General features: G+C 45.0%; 1 protein-coding gene across 2 annotated transcripts; it reads right to left on the reverse strand.

The window, feature by feature from the left end:
• Positions 1–255: 255 nt before the first annotated feature.
• On the reverse strand, positions 256–11,305 carry ELL3 (elongation factor for RNA polymerase II 3). 2 transcript variants are annotated; one of them, XM_027957322.3, is made up of 11 exons: positions 3,392–11,305; positions 3,122–3,157; positions 2,659–2,774; positions 2,334–2,535; positions 2,174–2,253; positions 1,970–2,045; positions 1,613–1,787; positions 1,479–1,521; positions 1,201–1,372; positions 935–979; positions 256–856 (listed from the first exon to the last, which is right to left on the reverse strand). In XM_027957322.3, the coding sequence occupies exons 1-11, from the start codon at positions 3,521–3,523 to the stop codon at positions 746–748; spliced, it is 1,188 nt and encodes a 395-aa protein (XP_027813123.2). In that variant the 5' UTR covers positions 3,524–11,305; the 3' UTR covers positions 256–745. The 2 variants fall into 2 exon arrangements, with proteins under 2 accessions (XP_027813123.2, XP_027813122.2); XM_027957321.3 differs by having other exon boundaries at positions 3,122–11,305.
• Positions 11,306–19,266: the final 7,961 nt, after the last annotated feature.

Genomic DNA, 19,266 nt, shown 5'->3' on the forward strand with positions numbered 1-19,266 from the left:
GAGAGTTTACTAACGTTCCTAATGCAGAGGGCCCAGGTTTGATCTCCCTGTTCATGGAACTAGGTCCCACATGCTGCAACTGAGAGTTCACATGCCACAACCAAATAAAATAATAAAAAATATATTTTTAAAAAAAGACCTGGGGTGGGATCTAAGGATCTAATTTTCTAGAGAGCCCCAGAAGTGGTTCATATACACAAGCGAGGGTGAGAACCACTACCTTGGAGGATTTAAGGAAAACATAAAACTTTGACATAGAAGCAATCAGTTTTAATTTTTTTAGCCATGTTTGTAAAAGAATTAACTTCTAGTACATGGGTAACACCTAAGCCCTTTCCCATTATGTCCTGTTGTATTACAAGTTCCTTTAGTTTTGTTACCAAAGTTTTTTTCAGGGAAGCTACCAGGTAAATTCTAATGTTCTCAAGATATCTTGGAAATGGTGTCATTTCTCAGGATTTGAAAAAGACTTGGCTGAACTAAAGGTGGAGAAGCCAAGCCTCTGCTACTTTGCCTAGTTTTCAGTTACGGGATAACTCCTGGCACAGCTGTGGAGTCTTGGCACTGTGCCCATGCCCTAAAAATTTAAATATGGTAATAATGAGAACCAAACCTCAAGAACCTAGAGCAGCTCTCCTACTTGCCATTTTGGACTCAGCAAGACGAAGAGCAGACAACTGTCCTCTCAGTTAATAGCTGCTTTTTTCTTTCATATCACAGTAGGGTAAAGAGCCATGTGTCAGCTTCAGCTGCCCCTGTTCTTTTCCTCAAACTCCAAGATGAGACCTTTGATGTGGGACAGTTTCTGATGCAAGTACTCACAGCGGCGCTTCTCTTCCCTGTAACCTGGGTACCGCTGCAGAGAAAAAGCACCCATGTCAAAAAAAAAAAGTCAGTTCTGCCTTCTTGCTACCATTCCCAGGCCCAGTCTTACCTTCCTGAACTTTTTATATTCCTGGACTATCTTTTCTTCCAGCACCTGAAACAGAAAATGTTAGCACTAAGTTTAGAGAAAAAAATCTCCAGCTCTCTTAGGGACTAAAGTAACTTCTCATTATACCAAATTAGGCAGACTAATTTTTCTCTCAAAACAGACTTGCTTCTCACTTTGGTCATTGAACAAACACACTTATGGGCAATTAGCAGGGAGTTTATGGCCAGCAGAACTTGAAAGCCAGCCTGGGTTCATCCAGTCCTTACCTTGTGTTCTGGAGTTCCTCGCTGAACATTGTTCATCTCAGCTGCCAGCTCTATGAACCTTTGGCTTGCAGCCCCAACACGAGCATGTAGGATGCGGTATTCGGCATAATCTGTCTCAAAGTCCTGCTCATAGGCATGTTGCTGTTCTGCACTGTGGATGGCCCTGTATTGCCTGCCAGGAGCAGAGTGTTGTCACTATCAGTATCATTGACCCCCAAAGCTTCCAGCTCCCAGGAATGCACAAGGCTTGATAAAATTGGAAATGGCAAGGGACTCACAGGAGGTAATCTGGTACTTCTTCAGGGCTTGGGGATTCAGAATCTAGAAAGGAAACAAGACATGAAGGTGATGATAACGCTTTTTTTTTTTTTTCCCTCCCCACTATGGCAGTTTCACCCTGTCTTTAACTCACCTGCTTGAACTGAGGGACTGTGTTCCAGCCTGGGACCCATGTCTTCATCTTTATCTTCTTGCTCCCAATCTTCCTCCTGTAAGTCCTGACTGGGCAGTCCTTGTAGGGGACTTGGAGCTAGAGTTCTGAGCCTCTTTTGTTTTAATTCTACCATAGCTGCAGGTGCTGAACGTTTCTGTTGGGAACATATCTCAGGGACATAAACAGTAATCCAGAAGCCCCCTATTCTGCCCTTCTCTCAAAACTTACTTCCATATAATGAGCTCTGGGAGCATGAAAATGATAAGCTCTCAGTTTTAAAATGTTAGCGTCATTGGACACAACTCTTTTAGAAAAACCCTTGCTATTACAACTTACCTTGTCCACATGTTTCTGGCTAGCAGAGGGAGGCAGTGCCTGATCAGGATCTCTGTTTGGAAGAAGGGTCTGGTTCCTAGGAGAGGGAATAGGAGAGATCAAGCCCAGGGTAGAAAGTAGGGCTCCATCTCTTATCACAGCAGTTAGAGTGGCGATTAGAGAATTCTGGAGCGTCCTGGGTTAGTCCCACCCTGCCCCAAGTACCTCACTTCCCACTGCGCCACGTGTTCCCTCGAGGATCCTGGGAGTGACTGTCCTTGGCTTCTTGCCAGTGGGTCTGGCACCTGGCAGGGAAAGTGGCAGGGGCACATGGCTTCAGGCTTTGCCCCACTTTATCCTAACTCCCTGCACTTTCTGGCCTCACCTCTTCTAGTGCCATCTGTGACTGTGAAATTGTGTCTCCTTCAAGATAGTCTCCCACATTCTGCCAGCTCTTACGATCCCTGGCATCTTCAGTCCGGTTGTGTCTCTGAACTGCAGATGGAGCTGGGATAGAATCCATAGCTGCCCAAATCGTGAGGCGCCCCCTGAGTGGACCCAGGCAGTGGAGGCGGTTAGGACCAGACCTGGGAAAAGGTGGTTAAAAAAAACCAACACATAAAACAGGAGGGTGGAGAACTTTTAAGAAACTGTGGACATCCCCTTCCCTGACCTACCACAAATTCTTACCTGCTACCCATTTTCCTTACCTGCCTAGGCGCTGGCACACAAGGTCCAAGCCTGGACCACCAGGGCCCTCCTGGCCACACTGAGACACTATGAAGGAAAAGAGGCAGGACCAGTGGGGACCTGGGAGCCTCAGGTACTGTGGGTGAAAGGAGACAGTAAACCCCATGAAAGTCAGTTCCTCCTCCCAACCAGTGCTGTTCCTCCCTGAGCCAGCCGAAGACTGAAGATGGGTCCCATGGGGCTCGTTAGCACACGAGGTGCAGCTGGGCCTGAGTTCCTCAGGAGGTTAAGTCGCCGCAGTCTCTTCAACTGCAGCCTCTTGGGACCAACCCCAGTAGCCCCGATTTCCCCCATTTTGGGTTCAGTTCTCGAAACTTCATCAGACCGTGACTGCTCTCAGCCTCCCGCCCTGACGATCCCTTCGTGAAGCCCATGTCTGTTCTCCCTGCACTTCACCTCCACACACCCCAGACCCGCGCTTACCCCTCGGTTGCCTTGGAAAGCAATCACTGGCCGAACCTGCGGGCAGAGCACAGACTTGAGCCAAGAGCAGCAGAAACGGCGTCCCCAGGATCCGGCGTCGGGAGCCCGGGGTGGGGGGACTTGCCTAGCGGGCTTCACTTGGAGAGTTGGGGAGGCCAGAGCCCGAGGATGCTGCTCTCCACCCCCAGGTTCCTTCGCCAGGGTCGCCGACTGAGACCCGACCTCCGGACAGGCAGGGGATAGAGAGGATGGGGCCCGGGCCAGCCCTACCTGTTGCTGATGACACTCTTGCAGCGCTCGCAGCGCTGCGTCGTTGAGCCTGAGCAGTAGGAGGCTGGTCCGGGCAGCCGGGGTGAAGCAGAGCTGGAGCTTCCCACTCAGAAGCTCCTGGGGTCCCTCCATAGCTGCGAGGTTCAGGGGCAGGTAGAGCGCGAGCCACCGACCCGGGCCACTACCACCTCGGCTGTGCAGGGCTAGGCTGGCACACCCTGGCGCCCAGGTAGGCCCCGCCCTCCGCCGGGACCCCACCCCGGCCCCACCCACAGCCGGCGCCACCCCAGGGATTTCCCAGTCGCCGGGGGCGGCACCTCGCTCTTCCCCAGATGTTCGCAGCACCAACCCCAGCGGTTTTTTCTTGCATGGGCGGGCAGCTCTTAGGGCTTTCGGAAGAGGCTCTCCCAGTTCCGGAGAGAAAGTCTGCGGCCAGCTTCAGACGCCTCACCCGAGTCCCAATTCCTGCCTGAGTTTTTCTACCTAACCTGAACTCAAGAGCTGCGGTCTCTAAGTGAAGCTGAACCTGCAACCCCCTAGAGGGTTTTAGGTGCAGAAGGGCGAGAGATAGCTACTGGTTGCTGGGCGGGGCCAGCTCATCACGCCAAGAGCCCCAAGGAACCGGAGGAGGGCAGACCCGAGGGGCGATTCCCGAGGCCAGCACCTGGCGTAGCCCTTTGGCTTTTCCCAGCCAGCGGTACTGCTGCTGACCCGAAACCGGCTTCTAACTAAGAATGAAGAGGAAATCGGGCCAGGTGGGTGTGGCGGCAGGAGAGAAGCTTGACTTCTCAAGCTGGAGCGCTCCCCATGGATCCGCAGAGATGCGGGCAGTGGTTGATGGCAGGGGAGTCGCAAGACAGGCAAGAGACAGAACTCAGTCCCAGGTCTCTCCTCGTGGTCTGTACATGGGAGATTGGTGGAGACTGCTGTGAAAGAGAGCTGGCTCACTCCCTCGGGAGGACCAAGAGGTGCCGCGAAGTTGCCAGACATCCCAGAGGTGCAGATCCTGCTTCAGTGAAACCTCAGGACCAATAATCTCCTGTCGGCCCTTTATGTTTCCACTTGGCCCTGTTTCCCAAAAGCCCTGGTGGTGTTCTCTTTCCTGGCCAGGATACCTCTGCTAAATCCCTGATGACTTTAATGCCCTTACATTTGTGAAAACTCATCAAATTGTACACTTAAAATGTATCTATTTTAATGTCAGTAAATATACCTCAATAAAGTTTCTTTCTTTTTGTTTTTTTTTAAGTGAAAGCTCAGAGTGGTGACTACCAGGGAACTCCTAAAGTTGATTTTTAAATCTAACTTCAACAACAAAACATTGACCTAGCCCTCTCCTCAGGCTGTCTGCTTCTCTGGGTAACAATTTCCTAATTTGATAAACAGTTGTGGCAGTGGGTAGAGCTGGTTTCCCAGGGTCCTTTAGATTCTCAGATGATATCTGTGACCTTTTGTTGGATTTTCCTGGATTTAAACTCAAAGGAGTGATTATAATGGTTAAAATGTCCAAAGAGGAGAGAAGAAGCAATGCCGTAAGAGGCAACTAGGGAAGACATTTGAGGAAGAGAGAAGGGAGGTGGGGATCTAACAGTGTGTCAGGATCTCTGGATGTTACTTAATCCCTACAGTAACTTTTTAGAGTGAGTATCATTATCCACATTTTTCATTTATTCATTCAACAAATATTTACTGAGCACTTACTCTGTCCCTGATGCTGTACTAGATCCTTGGGATACATCAATGAACAGATTCTTGTTTGGGGAGAGCTTATATCCTAGAAGGGAAGGAGACACTAGATATGCATCAAAGAAATAAACATAAGAAATAAGGTGAATATTAGAAAAAAAGATAAATAAAAAATTTTTTTTAATTTTTAAGTAAAAACAAAACAAAAATATAGTATATGTTAAAAGGTAATAAGAGCTACAGTAAAAAAAAAAAAGAAAAGAGAAAGAGAGAGAGCAAGGTAAAAGGTAGAAGGTTTAGAAATGGAGGAGGAAGAAGAGGAGGGTAGAGAGGGCTGACTGTATATTAAGTAAGATGATTCAAGAAGGCCTTCTAGAGAAAAGGAAATTTGAGCAATGTCTTTTTTTTTTTTTTTTTAATGGCCATGCTGCGTGGCTTGCAGAATCTTAGTTCCGCAACCAGGTTTTGAACCCAGGCCCTCCCTCAGCAGTGAAACCACTGAGTCCTAACCACTGGATCACTAAGGAATTCACTCCCCACACAGGCACCTTTTTTTCTAGTGGGAGCAATGTCTTAAAGGAAGTGAGGGGACTGGCCAAGCTACACAGTTGGAGGAACTGTTTTCTAGGCATAGGAACTAACTAGCCTGTGCAAACTCTGTAAGTCAGGAGTATGCGTGGATACTGTGAGGAATAGCCGAGGCCAGTGTAACAGGAACAAGGTAACTGAGGAAGACAGTAGCGAGAGATGAAGTCAGGAAGGTAAGAAGCAGGGGTAGGTCCTTGTGGGCCACTGTAAGGACTTTGGCTTTTACTTGGAGTGAAATGAGGAGTCAAAGTAGGGTTTTGAGCAGAGGAATCACATGAAGTCACTTCTATTTTTAAAGGCTCACTGTGGCTGCTGTTAAGAATAGACTGTAGGGGACAAGGACAAAAGCAGTATGACCTGTTAGGAGACTATTGCAGTAATCCAAGCTAGAGATGGTGGCAAATTGCACCAGGACCAGAGGTGGGAGAAGGGATAGGGTTCTGGACATATTGAGGGTAGAGCCGACAGGATTCCCTGAAGGATTGAATGTGATGCATGTGATAGAGAAATGGCATCAAGAATAACGGGGATTTTTGGCTAGAACAACTAGAAGGATGAAATTGTCATCAACTGAGGTAGGAAACATTGCTGGTGGAATAGGGTTAGTTCTAAACACTTTGAGTTTGTTAGAATCCACATGGGGGTGTGGAGCATGAAGTTGTATAGATAAGTTTGGAGATGGTGAGGAATGACTGGGCTAGAAATGTAAACTTGGTAGCATTAAACAGATAAATGCTATTCAGTTCAGTTCAGTTCAGTTGCTCAGTCGTGTCCGACTCTTTGCGACCCCATGAATCGCAGCACACCAGGCCTCCCTGTCCATCACCAACTCCTGGAGTTCACTCAGACTAGCGTCCATCGAGTCAGTGATGCTATCCAGCCATCTCATCCTCTGTCGTCCCCTTCTCCTCCTGCCCCCGATCCCTCCCAGCATCGAAGTCTTTTCCAATGAGTCAACTCTTCGCATGAGGTAGTTAGGTTGGTGTAAAAGTAATTGCAGTTTTGCATTGTTGAACTTCACCATTTGACATTGGAACCACCAATTGAGAGACTCACTGAAGCTGATCCTCTTACAACTACACGAGAGGTCGCTCAAGAACTCACTGTCGACCATTCTACAGTCATTTGGCATTTGAAACAAACTGGAAAGGTGAAAAAGCTCGATAAGTGTGTGCCTCATGAGCTGACAGAAAATTAAAAAATCATCATTTTGAAGTGTCATCTTCTCTTATTCTATTCAACAACAACGAACCATTTCTTGATCGGCTTGTGATGTGCAACGAAAAATGGATTGTATACGACAAACAACAACTGGCAATGGCCAACTCAGTGGTCGGACCTAGAAGCAGCTCCAAAGCACTTCCCAAAGCCAAACTGGCACCAAAAAAAGGTCATGGTCATTGTTTAGTGGTCTGCTGCCAGCCTGATTCACTAGAGCTTTCTGAATCCCAGCAAAACTTACATCTGTAAAGTATGTTCAGCAAATCGATGAGATGCACCAAAAACTGCCACACACTGCAGCTGGCATTGGTCAACAGAAAGGGCCCAGTTCTCCTCCACAGCAATGCTGGACCACATGGCTCACACGCTTCCAAAGCTGAACAAATTGAGGTTCAAAGTTTTGCCTCATCCGCCATATTCAACTGACAACTACCACAACTTTTTTGCAGGGAAAATGCTTCCACAACCAGCAAGGAGGCAGAAAATGCTTTCCTAAAGTTCCTCAAATCCTGAAGCACATATCTTTATGCTACAGGGATAAACCAACTTATTTTTCATTGGCAAAAATGTGTTGATTGTAATGGTTCCTATTTTGATTAATAAAGATGTGTTTGGAGCCTAGTTACAATGATTTAAAATTCACAATTGAAAACCACAATTACATTTTCACCAACCTAATATTTAAAACCATAGGACAGGATTACTCATCCAAGAAGACAGATGAGACTAAAGGACAACACCCTAGGGTACTCCAATCTCTAGAAATAAGTCAGGGGGAAGAAAAGTAAAGGCGATAGAAAGGCAGGGAGAAAGGAGGGAAAAGAGAGTGTGATGTTCTGAAAGCCAAGGGAAAACCATGTTTCAAAGAAAAGAGAACTGTGTCAAATTCCATAGATAGGGACTTCCCTGGTGGTCCAGTGGCTAAGACTCCGAATTCCCAGTGCAAGGGGCCCCAGGTTGATCCCTGGCCAGGGAACTAGATCCTACATGCCATAACTAAAGATCCCAAGTGCTACAACTAAGACCTGGTGTGGCCAAATAAATAAGAAATAAATTTTTTAGAATGCTACAGACAGGCCAAGTAAAATGAAGATTAAGAAATGACCATTGTGATGAAAATATTTTAAAACTGACAGTAGCGGTGGGTGCACACATCTGTGGATTATACTAAAACCCATAAAATTGCACGTACACTTCAAATGGGTTAACTGTATGATATGTGAATTATATTTCAACCATTACAGAAGAAACAAAGAATTGATCACTGGGTTTAACAATGTGGATTCATTGGTAACCTTCATAAGAGCAGTTCTGGTGAAGTGGTAAGGTGAAAGCCTGATTGGAGAAGGTTTAAAGAGAATGGTAGATAAGGCATTTACAGAGGATATAAGGAACTTAAGCTTTGCTAAATATAGAGCAAAGAAATAGGGAGTCAATTGTTAGGGGAAATAGGATCAAGAGAAAGGTTTATGGTGGGAGAAAGTGCATATTTTTATGCTGGTGGGAATTATTTGGGGAATATTCCCCAAACTTTGAAGATGTAGGAAAGAGAAGAGGGTTGATGAAGTGGGGTTCTTGAGTAGAATAGAGGTGTGGGATCTATTCAGGATTGGCTTTCCAAAGGAGCATGGATGGGTCATCTATAGGAGAGGGCCACATGGATAGAGAAGGTAGGTGCAGGTACAAAAGATGGGTAGAGGTCTGGATTTCTCTGGTGGCACAGTGGATAAACATCTGCCTGCCAATGCAGGGAACATGGGTTCAGTCCCTGGTCTGGGAAGATTTCATGTCCCATGGGGCAACTACTGAGCCTGTGTGCTACAACTATTGAAGCTCAAGTTCCTAGAGCCTGTGCTCTTGCAACAAGAGAAGCCACTGCAATGAGAGGCCCAAGCACCACCACGAAGAGTAGCCCCTGCTCACTGCAATTAGAGAAAGCCCGTGCAAAGCAACTAAGACCCAGTGCAGGCAAATATTAAAATAATAAATAAAATTATAAACAAAAAGGACTGGTGGGTGTGGAGAAAGTCTAGGGGAGTGCTCTTCTGATTGCTTCCGTCTTCTCTATGAAGCAGGAAGCAACTGAGAAAGAGTATGAGGATGAAGCAATAGGAGTTGAGGGAGAAAAAGGGTGTGAAATAATTGCCTAGAAGGGTGAGTGAGTTAGGAATGTGCCCAATACTAAGGACTGAAAAGAAAACTGAAGTTTAGAGACGCTTACCCAGGGTCACAGAGCAGAGGTTCTAAAACTGTGTCTGCAGACCACAGAACTTGGGAATTCTGTGAACTTGGAAAGGGGACAATTACACCCTTTATTTTCACTAAGGCAATGGCACCCCACTCCAGTACTCCTGCCTGGAAAATCCCACGGACAGAGGAGCCTGGTAGGCTGCAGTCCATGGGGTCGCTCTGAGCGACTTCACTTTCACTTTTCACTTTCATGCATTGGAGAAGGAAATGGCAACCCACTCCAGTGTTCTTCCCTGGAGAATCCCAGGGACTGGAGAGCCTGATGGGCTGCCGTCTCTGGGGTCACACAGAGTCGGACACGACTGAAGTGACTTAGCAGCAGCAGCAACCCTAATAAAATGTAACATTTCTTTCAGTTATGAATGTAGGCACACACCACTTGTACTGGCAGTAATGATGTTCTCACAAAGAGAAATGAGAAGTATTTTCATTTCATATCACATTTGTTGGAGTGATATCTAAACCCCATTTGCGCTCATCACCACTTTATAATTACAATTGTTATTACCATTACAATTCTTATTGCCTCGATCTTTTATATTATGCATTGATAAAAATGCAGTTACTATACCAGAAGCATGTTAATATTTTGATAACTATATATGAATATAATCAATTATAACATTTATGATCCCATGTAGTCTTCATTTTTTATTTTAATTATGGCAAAATACACATAATAAAATTTACCATCTTCCCCATTTTTAAATGTACAGCTCAGTAGTGTTAATAGTACAGTAGTGTTAGTAGTAGGGGTTCCTAAGTGGCTCAGTGGTAAAGAAACTACATGTCAATACAGGAGACCCTGGAGACACAGGTTTGATCCCTGGGTCAGGAAGATCCCCTGGAGGAGGAAGTGGCAACCCACTCCAGTATTTTTGACTGGAGTATCCTATGGACAGAGGAGCCTGGCAAGGTATACGGTCCATGAGGTTGCAAAGAGTTGGACATGACTTAGCAACTGAGCGCACACACCGTGTTAGTTGTACAGAGCTTGCACGTTGCTGTGCAACCAATCTTCAGAACTCTTTTCACCTTGTAAAACTGAAACTCTGTACTTGTTAAACAAGAACTCTTCATTTCCCCCTCCTCCCAGTTCCCACCAACAGAAAGTCCCTTCTCCTTCCTGTTTCACTGAATGTGACTACTCTAGATACCTCATAAGTGCAGTCATATAGTATTTGTCTTTTTGTGACTGGCTTATTTCACTTTGCATACTGTCTTCGAGGCTCATCCATGTTGTAGCATCTGTCAGGATTTCCTTCCTTTTTAAGGCTGAATATGATTCCATTGTATGTATATCCTACATTTTCTATGACCATTAATCTGTCAATAGACATCTGGGTTGCTTCTTATTGTTTGGCTATTGTGAATAATGCTGCTATGAATATGGATGTACTGATACCTTGGGTGTATTTTTTAAAATATTTATTTTACTTTTGGCTGTGCTGCATCTTCATTGCTGCCCTTGGGCTTCCTCTAGTTGTGAAGAGTGGGGGCTTCTCTTTAGTTGTGCGTGGGCTTCTGGTTGGGATGGCTCTTCTTGTTGCAGATCACAGGCTCTAGGGTGCTCAGTAGTTGCGGAGCACAGCTTTAGTTGCTCCACAGCATGTGGAATCTTCTTGGAGCAGGTATTGAACCCATGTCCCCACCATTGGCAGGTGGATTCTTAACCACTGGATCACCATGAAAGTCCCCCATTGGTGTATTTTAAACCTTTTTTTAGAAGGGATCTTTAAACTTCACCAGACTGCTTTTTTGCCTACTTTTCTGGACTATTTCTTCAACTTTTATCTTCCAACTCTTCTTCATATTTTTAATTTCCAAGAGCTGTTTATTCTCTTCATTTTTTTTTTTCCCCCTAGCTCCCCTGTTTTTGTTCAATATCCTCTTCACTTCTAAGGATACTAATTATAGTCCCCTCCCCCCACCCCTTTTTTTTTGTTCCTGGAATTGTTTTTAATCCTCTGAGAGCTTACTTTCTGTTTCTGTTTTGCTTTGACCTATTTTTATGTTGAGTGTTTTTTCTTCAGTGCTTGCTGATCCTCATCTCTCCAAGGCACTAAAATCTAACTAGAAGTTTAGTATGCATGGAGAGGACTGGTTGCACTTTACAATAAATTTACTGGATCATTTCATTATGTGATCCCTCCAATTAATTTAGTTATTCAAGCTTTTCCCCATCTCAGGGCCTTGGCATATGCTATTTCTATTGTTTGTATATTGCTTAAAAAGTATTTGGAGGAAGTAACAGAAATCTGACTCAAGACACTTTACTCAAAAAACAAATACAGTGGTTTTCATAGCAGGAAGCTCAGGGAGAGAACAAATGTTACAGTTGATTTATTCAGTGGCCCAAGAGCATCATCAAGGACCCAATTTCCTTCTGCCACTCACTTTGCTTCAACTTAAGGATTGTGCTTCAAAGTCAAAGAAGCCAAAAGCAGTTAAGGCCTCTGTGAATGAATCCTTATTCAAGTCAATGAGAAAGAGCTCCACAGTGGAAAAAAAGTCCCTCCCTTTGGTCTTGTTACCAAAAACTAGGCCTCTCTGTACACTGGTGGCAAATCAGATCCTTGAGACAGGGTTTCCCTCATGGTTCAGTGGTTAAAAAAATTCCTCTGCAACGCAGGAGATGCTAGGTCAGGAAGATCCTTTGGAGAAAGAAATGGCAACCCACTCCAGTAATCTTGCCTGGGAAATCCTATGGGCAGAGGAGCCTGGCAGGCTACAAGGGGTTGCAAAAGAGTCACACATGACTGAGCGACTTAAAAAACAGCAACAACAACAAAAACAAATCTTGGAGACAGAGTTTTGGGGTTGATTTTGTAGATCTTTTTTTTTTCTTCTCTTGTATTTCTTGACTATATAAGTCCCTTTAACAGGACACAGAGTTTTGGATGAAGCAGAAAAGGATAGCCTTATTGATGCACTGGGCTTCTCTCTTGAAAAACTATCTCCACCCCAGAGAAGTTGGGGTCTGACAAGATTAGGGTGTGAGCAGGGCTTGCACGCCTTTAATATCCTCTCAGGTGGTTGATCTCCTAATCTTTTTAAAAACATCTTATTTATTGTTGACTGTGCTGGGTCTTCATTACTGGGTGGGCTTTTCTCTAGTGAGGCAGCTCTAGGGGCTAGTTTCAGCAGGTGGACTCAATAGTTGCAACTCCCAGGCTCTGGAGCACAGGCTCAATAGTTGTGGTGAACTAGTTGCTCCGAGGCATGTGGGATCTTCCTGGATCAGGGATTGAACCTGTGTCTCCTGCATCGGCATGTGGGTTCTTTTAACACTGAGCCACCAGGGAAGCCCCTCAATCTCCTGGTTTCTTGGCTTCTCCTCCCTCAATTATCAAGTGTTCCAAACACGGAGGCTGGAGTCTTGCCTACAAGAAATGGGGAACAGAAAGGCTTCCATCTTTGGGAACCCCAGAGGGCTCTGCTAAACCTAGCAGATCACTTCACTCTGATCAGACCTATTTAGGGAACATGCTAACTCCTGAACCAATAACTGTCACCAGATGAATACCATGTGGGGTTTAGGGAGGGATTCCTGAGCTAATCAAAGCTAAGAGTGACTAATTTACTTTGATTGACCTAGTGATTCAGTTCCATCCTTGGAAATTAGGGAGGAAGGAAAGAAGTTCCTAAAACTATTGCTCTTCCTTGTTAAAGGGGATGTGTTAGAAATGTTAGGGATTCAGCTGCATGGCTGGAACCCTCTCCTACTTTCCCTACAACTGGCTCCAGGCCTCAGTTTAAAAGTGACCACAGGGAATTCCTTGGTGGTTCAGTGGTTAGGACTCCATGCTCATGAGGCCCCAGGTTTGATCCCTGGTTGGGAAACTAAGATGTCATAAGCTGCGTGGCACAGTCAAAAAAAAAAACAAAAAAACAAAACATCAACACAGAAGTGGGTTTTTCCCATCATTCTTCATCCTTACACTTTTGTTTCTCTTTTAACAACTAAAGTAAGCTATAATTTCATATTCTTTGGTTTGGCTACTTGTAAACTGTTAAGTCTTCTCCACTAAAGTGTTGGGCTACCCTGCTGGCTCAGACGGTAAAGAACCTGCCTGCAATGCAGGAGACCTGCGTTTGATCCCTGAGTCGGGAAGATCTGGAGAAGGGAAATGGCTACCCACTCCAGTATTCTTGCTTGGAGAATTCCATGAAGAATATGAATGAACCCAGGAATTGATAGTATCTTCCTCTCTAACTGAATCTCCAAATATATATATATATAAATATTTCCTTTTATTTATTCATTTGGCTCCAACGGGTCTTAGTTGTGGCACATAGGATCCTCGATCTTCATTGTGGCACGTGGGATCTTCAGGTATGTCACGCAAACTCTTAGTTGTGGCATGTAGGATCTAGGTGGTGAGTTCAGAGTCTTAGCCTCTTGGATCACCAGGGCAATTTCTCCAAAAATATATTCTGAAGCTGCACACTCTTGCCATTTCTGCTGACACCATTTCAGCCCAAGTGACTATCTCCTGTGCCCTGAGGTAATAGACATCTTTTTATCTGTCTAGAATTCTCCTTTTCTGGGGAGGAAACTCTCTTTCTTTGATAAACCTGTTCCTTCCTCATACTAACCAAATGATTAGCAGAACCAAATGGTTCTGCTGGGGGCTGCTCTCATTATATTCTGCTTCACAACCACCTCCCCACCACAAAGGTGGGCACCTAAACCATCAGAGCTCTGACTCGGGTTTTAAACACTGAATTTAAGGAAGAGACTCAGAACTTCTCTCTTGGACATGGTGTGAAATTTGAGGGTAGGGACCATTTGTAGCCATTTGCTATCATGTCAAGGGATCTGGACCTGAGAAAACAGAGGAAAAATAAGAGACAGGGAGGCATCCCCCGTTATTGGTTTTCGTTTCCGTTACAATCATTCATGGGATTCCAGTTGAGCTATTCCAAATCCTGAAAGGTGATGCTGTGAAAGTGCTGCACTCAATATGCCAGCAAATTTGGAAAACTCAGCAGTGGCCACAGGACTGGAAAAGGTCAGTTTTCATTCCAGTCCCAAAGAAAGGCAATGCCAAAGAATGCTCAAACTACCGCACAATTGCACTCATCTCACACGCTAGTAAAGTAATACTCAAAATTCTCCAAAGAAAGGCAACACCAAAGAATGCTCAAACTACCGCACAATTGCACTCATCTCACACGCTAGTAAAGTAATACTCAAAATTCTCCAAAGAAAGGCAACACCAAAGAATGCTCAAACTACCGCACAATTGCACTCATCTCACACGCTAGTAAAGTAATACTCAAAATTCTCCAAAGAAAGGCAACACCAAAGAATGCTCAAACTACCGCACAATTGCACTCATCTCACACGCTAGTAAAGTAATGCTCAAAATTCTCCAAGCCAGGCTTCAGCAATACATGAACCGTGAACTTCCAGATGTTCAAGCTGGTTTTAGAATAGGCAGAGGAGCCAGAGATCAAATTGCCAACATTCGCTGGATCATTGAAAAAGCAAGAGAGTTCCAGAAAAACATCTATTTCTGTTTTATTGACTATGCCAAAGCCTTTGACTGTGTGGATCACAATAAACTGTGGAAAATTCTGAAAGAGATGGGAATACCAGACCATCTGACTTGCCTCTTGAGAAACCTATATGCAGGTCAGGAAGCAACAGTTAGAACTGGACATGGAACAACAGACTGGTTCCAAATAGGAAAAGGAGTATGTCAAGGCTGTATATTGTCACCCTGCTTATTTAACTTATATACAGAGTAGATCATGAGAAACGCTGGGCTGGAAGAAGCACAAGCTGGAATCAAGATTGTCGGGAGAAATATCAATAACCTCAGATATGCAGATGACACCACCCTTATGGCAGAAAGTGAAGAAGAACTAAAAAGCCTCTTGATGAAAGTGAAAGAGGAGGGTGAAAAAGTTGGCTTAAAGCTCAACATTCAGAAAACGAAGATCATGGCATCTGGTCCCATCACTTCATGGGAAATAGATGGGGAAATAGTGGAAACAGTGCCAGACTTTATTTTTTTGGGCTCGAAAATCACTGCAGATGGTGGTTGCAGCCATAAAATCAAAAGACGCTTACTCCTTGGAAGGAAAGTTATGACCAACCCAGACAGCATATTCAAAAGCAGAGACATTACTTTGCCAACAAAGGTCCGTCTAGTCAAGGCTATGGTTTTTCCAGTGGTCATGTATGGATGTGAGAGTTGGACTGTGAAGAAGGCTGAGTGCCAAAGAATTGATGCTTTGAACTGTGGTGTTGGAGAAGACTCTTGAGAGTCCCATGGACTGCAAGGAGATCCAACCAGTCTATTCTGAAGGAGATAAGTCCTGGGTGTTCATTGGAAGGACTGATGCTAAAGCTGAAACTCCAATACTTTGGCCACCTCATGTGAAGAGTTGACTCACTGGAAAAGACTCTGATGCTGGGAGGGATTGGGGGCAGGAGGAGAAGGAGACAACAGAGGATGAGATGGCTGGATGGCATCACCGACTTGATGGACATGAGTCTGAGTGAACTCCGGGAGTCGGTGATGGACAGGGAGGCCTGGCGTGCTGCGATTCATGGGGTCGCAGAGTCGGACACGACTGAGAGACTGAACTGACTGACTGACAATCATTCACATTGCAGCCCATGGCCTAGTTTGGTTATATAAACCAACAAATTCCCCTTCATTTCAATGATCTGTTACCGAATTAGGCCTAGCATCCTGGATGTCTGTGAGAGTCTCCTGACTGGTCTTCCCATTTCCATTTATCTGTTCTAATCCACTTTTCTCCCACAGAGTGATCTCTTCAAAAAAAAAAAAAAATTACACCCTGATGAATATCAGGGGCTGGGTTAAACTCTCAGCCGCACCTTTTACTATCTGTGCTTCCTTGGGAAATTTATTTAACCTGACTGTGCCAAAATTTCTAAATCAGTAGAAAGGGGATCATGACACCTCAAAAGGTCATTGTAAGGTCCAAATAAGAAAAGTATACTTAATATACTTAATAAGCACTCACTTAATGTTAGCTATTAGTGGTATTAGCAGTAGTGACAGATCGTATAACTCCCCTGCCTACTTCCTGACATAGTTTCATACCATGCTCACCAGGCATCAGTTGGCTTGTCTATTACTTGTCTATACTATCTATTACCTATGGACTAACCCAGGTGGCATTAGTAGTAAAGAACCCACCTCCCAATGCAGGAGACATTGGGTTTACACAGGTTCGATTCCTGGGTTGGCATGCAACCTGATCCAGTATTCTTGTCTGGGGAATCCCATGGACAAAGAAGCCTTATGGGTTATGGTCCACAGGGTCGCAAAGAATTGAACACAACTGAAGCAACTTAGCATGCACACATGCATACTTATATATGTATTATATATAGAGAGAGACCTTCTTCTTTATACTATATGTTCCATGAGTCTGGTGATACATATGTTTTGTTCGTTACTGTAAACCTAGTGACTAATACAATAGATCTCTGGTTCCTCTGCCTTTTCTAAAACCAGCTTGATCATCTGGAAGTTCATGGTTCACATATTGCTGAAGCCTGGCTTGGAGAATTTTGAGCATTACTTTACTAGTATGTGAGATAAGTGCAACTGTGCAGTAGTTTGAGCATTCTTTGGCATTGCCTTTTTTTTGGGATTGGAATGAAAACTGACCTTTTCCAGTCCTGTGGCCACTGCTGAGTTTTCCAAATTTGCTGGCATATTGAGTGCAGCACTTTCACAGCATCATCTTTTAGGATTTGAAATAGCTCAACTGGAATTCCTTCACCTCCACTAGCTTTGTTCGTAGTGATGCTTTCTAAGGCCCACTTGACTTCACATTCCAGGATGTCTGGATCTAGGTGAGTGATCACACAATCGTGATTATCTTGGTTGTGAAGATCTTTTTGTACAGTTCTTCTGTGATTCTTGCCACCTCTTCTTAATATCTTCTGCTTCGTGTGCTGCAATTCATGGGGTCGCAAAGAGTCGGACACGACTGAGCAACTGAACTGAAGTGAACTGAACTGAATACAATAGACAGTACATCCTTGGTGCTTAACACAATGAATATTTGTCCAAAGAATGAGTGACTTCTTTGGCAATTCCAGGAAAAGTTAGATTAGAAGGAGTTGTGGCAATCAGCCTAGGTTTTGTTAGGATTGGAAGTAGACTCTTGAACAAGGGGATAGTGTTGGGTGAGTTAAATAAGAGGAGACTGGTCACAGGGTTGTTCTACTCTCTCTCTCTTCTGGAGCTGATAAAGAGGTAGCATGTGCCAAGAGAGAAATTGCTTCCTCATCCTGCACTGTTTCACTCATCCTTGGCTAGCTAGGCTTTCTCCATGGGGCTGGCTCTGTAGTCTCTCTAAATGCACAGGGACAGTGGGAACCTGGGGCTGGGAAACCAGAGCATCCAAATTCTTTTTGTGAACCATGGTCAGTCTGTGGCTCTAGGTCTGTGATGCTGTCCCTATCTTTGAAGCCCAGTTTTCTCATCTACTCACTGTATATGTGGGATCCTTAAATCCCACCTCACCTCCTTCTCTGCTTCAGAGCCTTGGATCTCCATTTTCTCTAGTTTAGTCCCTAACTCTCAACTCCAACTCCCATCCTGAATTAAAGTGGATATACTTTCTCTGCCCTCTGACTGTTGGCCAGTGACCATAGTTCTTCACCCCATGGGCCTCTCCTCCTGACATAGCAGCTGGCTCTCCATGAGCCAGTGATCCAAGAGAGAGAGGAAAAGCAAAAGTCACTGTGTCTTTTAACATCAGAAGTGATGAATCACCAGATGCCGTTTTTTTTTTTTTAATTTACTAAAGAAATATGAATTTTGCATTCTATCCTGCATTTGAAACTGATATGGAGAGTTCCCTGGTGGTCTTGTGGTAGGATTTGGTGCTTTCAGCCCAGGTTCAATCCCTGGTCAGGGAACTAAAACGTCCACAAGCCCTGCAGGGCAGCACAACTTCTGCCCTCCAAATACAAAAGTTTCAAGTAATAAATAGTAGTAGTTCAGGTGATACCTGGGTATGGCAAAAATTGTGTGGATAGTACTGAGTGAGGTTTACTGCCCCCTCCCCAGCCCAGTTTTATGTTGAGAGAGAAGACAGTTTGTAGTTTTAACCTCATCTTGGTTTTACTGCGGGCACTAACTGGAGAGGATAAGTTGAAATTTACAACTAATCCTCTCCTGTGAGATTTCCTAAGCGTTTCTCCTTTATCCAGAGAAGGAAATGACAACCCACTCCAGTACTCTCGCTTGGAGAACCCCACGGACAGAGAGCCTGCTTGCTCCAGTCCGTGGGGTTGCAGAGCGAGAAATGACTGAACAACTAACACACTTCTCCTTTATCCAGTGAATTCCTCATGACTGGTGGGGAGTCTTGTAGACATATTAGTGAATCTGGGAATGAGAGGGAGAAATCTACGTTTCCCACCCTATTCAACTGCCAATTAAAACCAGGTGTTGCCGGTAGATAAAGTAAGTGGGGGCAAATGGCAAAGGAGAAATGAACATAGTATGTGCATTTCCCAGTCTCTGAGTCCCGGATACAAGGCCACAGTCTGTGGCTTTGGGGTCCTCAAATACTTCCAAGCTACATATTCAGAGCTTCTGTGGGCAAATGAGCAGGTCCATGATTTTTGTACATACTGGATGTGGCGGCGAGTTTCTATATTGGAGTTTGGGATGGGCGAACAATATGTTGGAAGGGAGTTTGTTAAGTTGTTCTCGTACATGATTTTGTGCACTCAAGTGTTCAAATAGGTGGTTAGTTGGGAAGGATCCTAAGTAATACCGGCGTTTTGTTCTAGTCTTGGTAACAACACCAGTCGGACCATCTCAGTCCCCGGGAAGCCTCCCCACTGTTCCCCCAGCGTTCCCTCTGGGTGAGTTTGTGTCCCAAACCGTCCCCGTATGAGGTCACTCTGCCAGGTCACGTGCCCGAGCCCGCGGGAGTGCCACATCGCCAGCCGCACCCCTCCATCCCCCGACCCTGATCACGTGACCTGGCCTATTTTCTCTCCACCCGACCTAACGACTTGCTCGGAAAGCCCCGCCCCACGCAGCGCGCTCGGCCTGCAAACCTCCCCTTCTCGTCCGCCGGAGCTCCAGCGTGGCCCGCGGCCACATGTGTTT

The sequence above is a fragment of the Ovis aries genome, chromosome 18, assembly GCF_016772045.2.
Source record: "Ovis aries strain OAR_USU_Benz2616 breed Rambouillet chromosome 18, ARS-UI_Ramb_v3.0, whole genome shotgun sequence".
In the NCBI taxonomy this organism is placed as follows: Eukaryota; Metazoa; Chordata; class Mammalia; order Artiodactyla; family Bovidae; genus Ovis; species Ovis aries.

Bases quoted from the DNA above. Each gene is read 5' to 3' on its own strand.
- ELL3 (XM_027957321.3), bottom strand. From the start codon at position 3,523: ATGGAGGGACCCCAGGAGCTTCTGAGTGGGAAGCTCCAGCTCTGCTTC. The intron at 2,254-2,333 runs GTGAGGCCAGAA...TTTCCCTGCCAG, and splicing joins CACAGATGGCACTAGAAGAG to GTGCCAGACCCACTGGCAAG. The intron at 857-934 runs GTAAGACTGGGC...TTTTCTCTGCAG, and splicing joins AATATAAAAAGTTCAGGAAG to CGGTACCCAGGTTACAGGGA.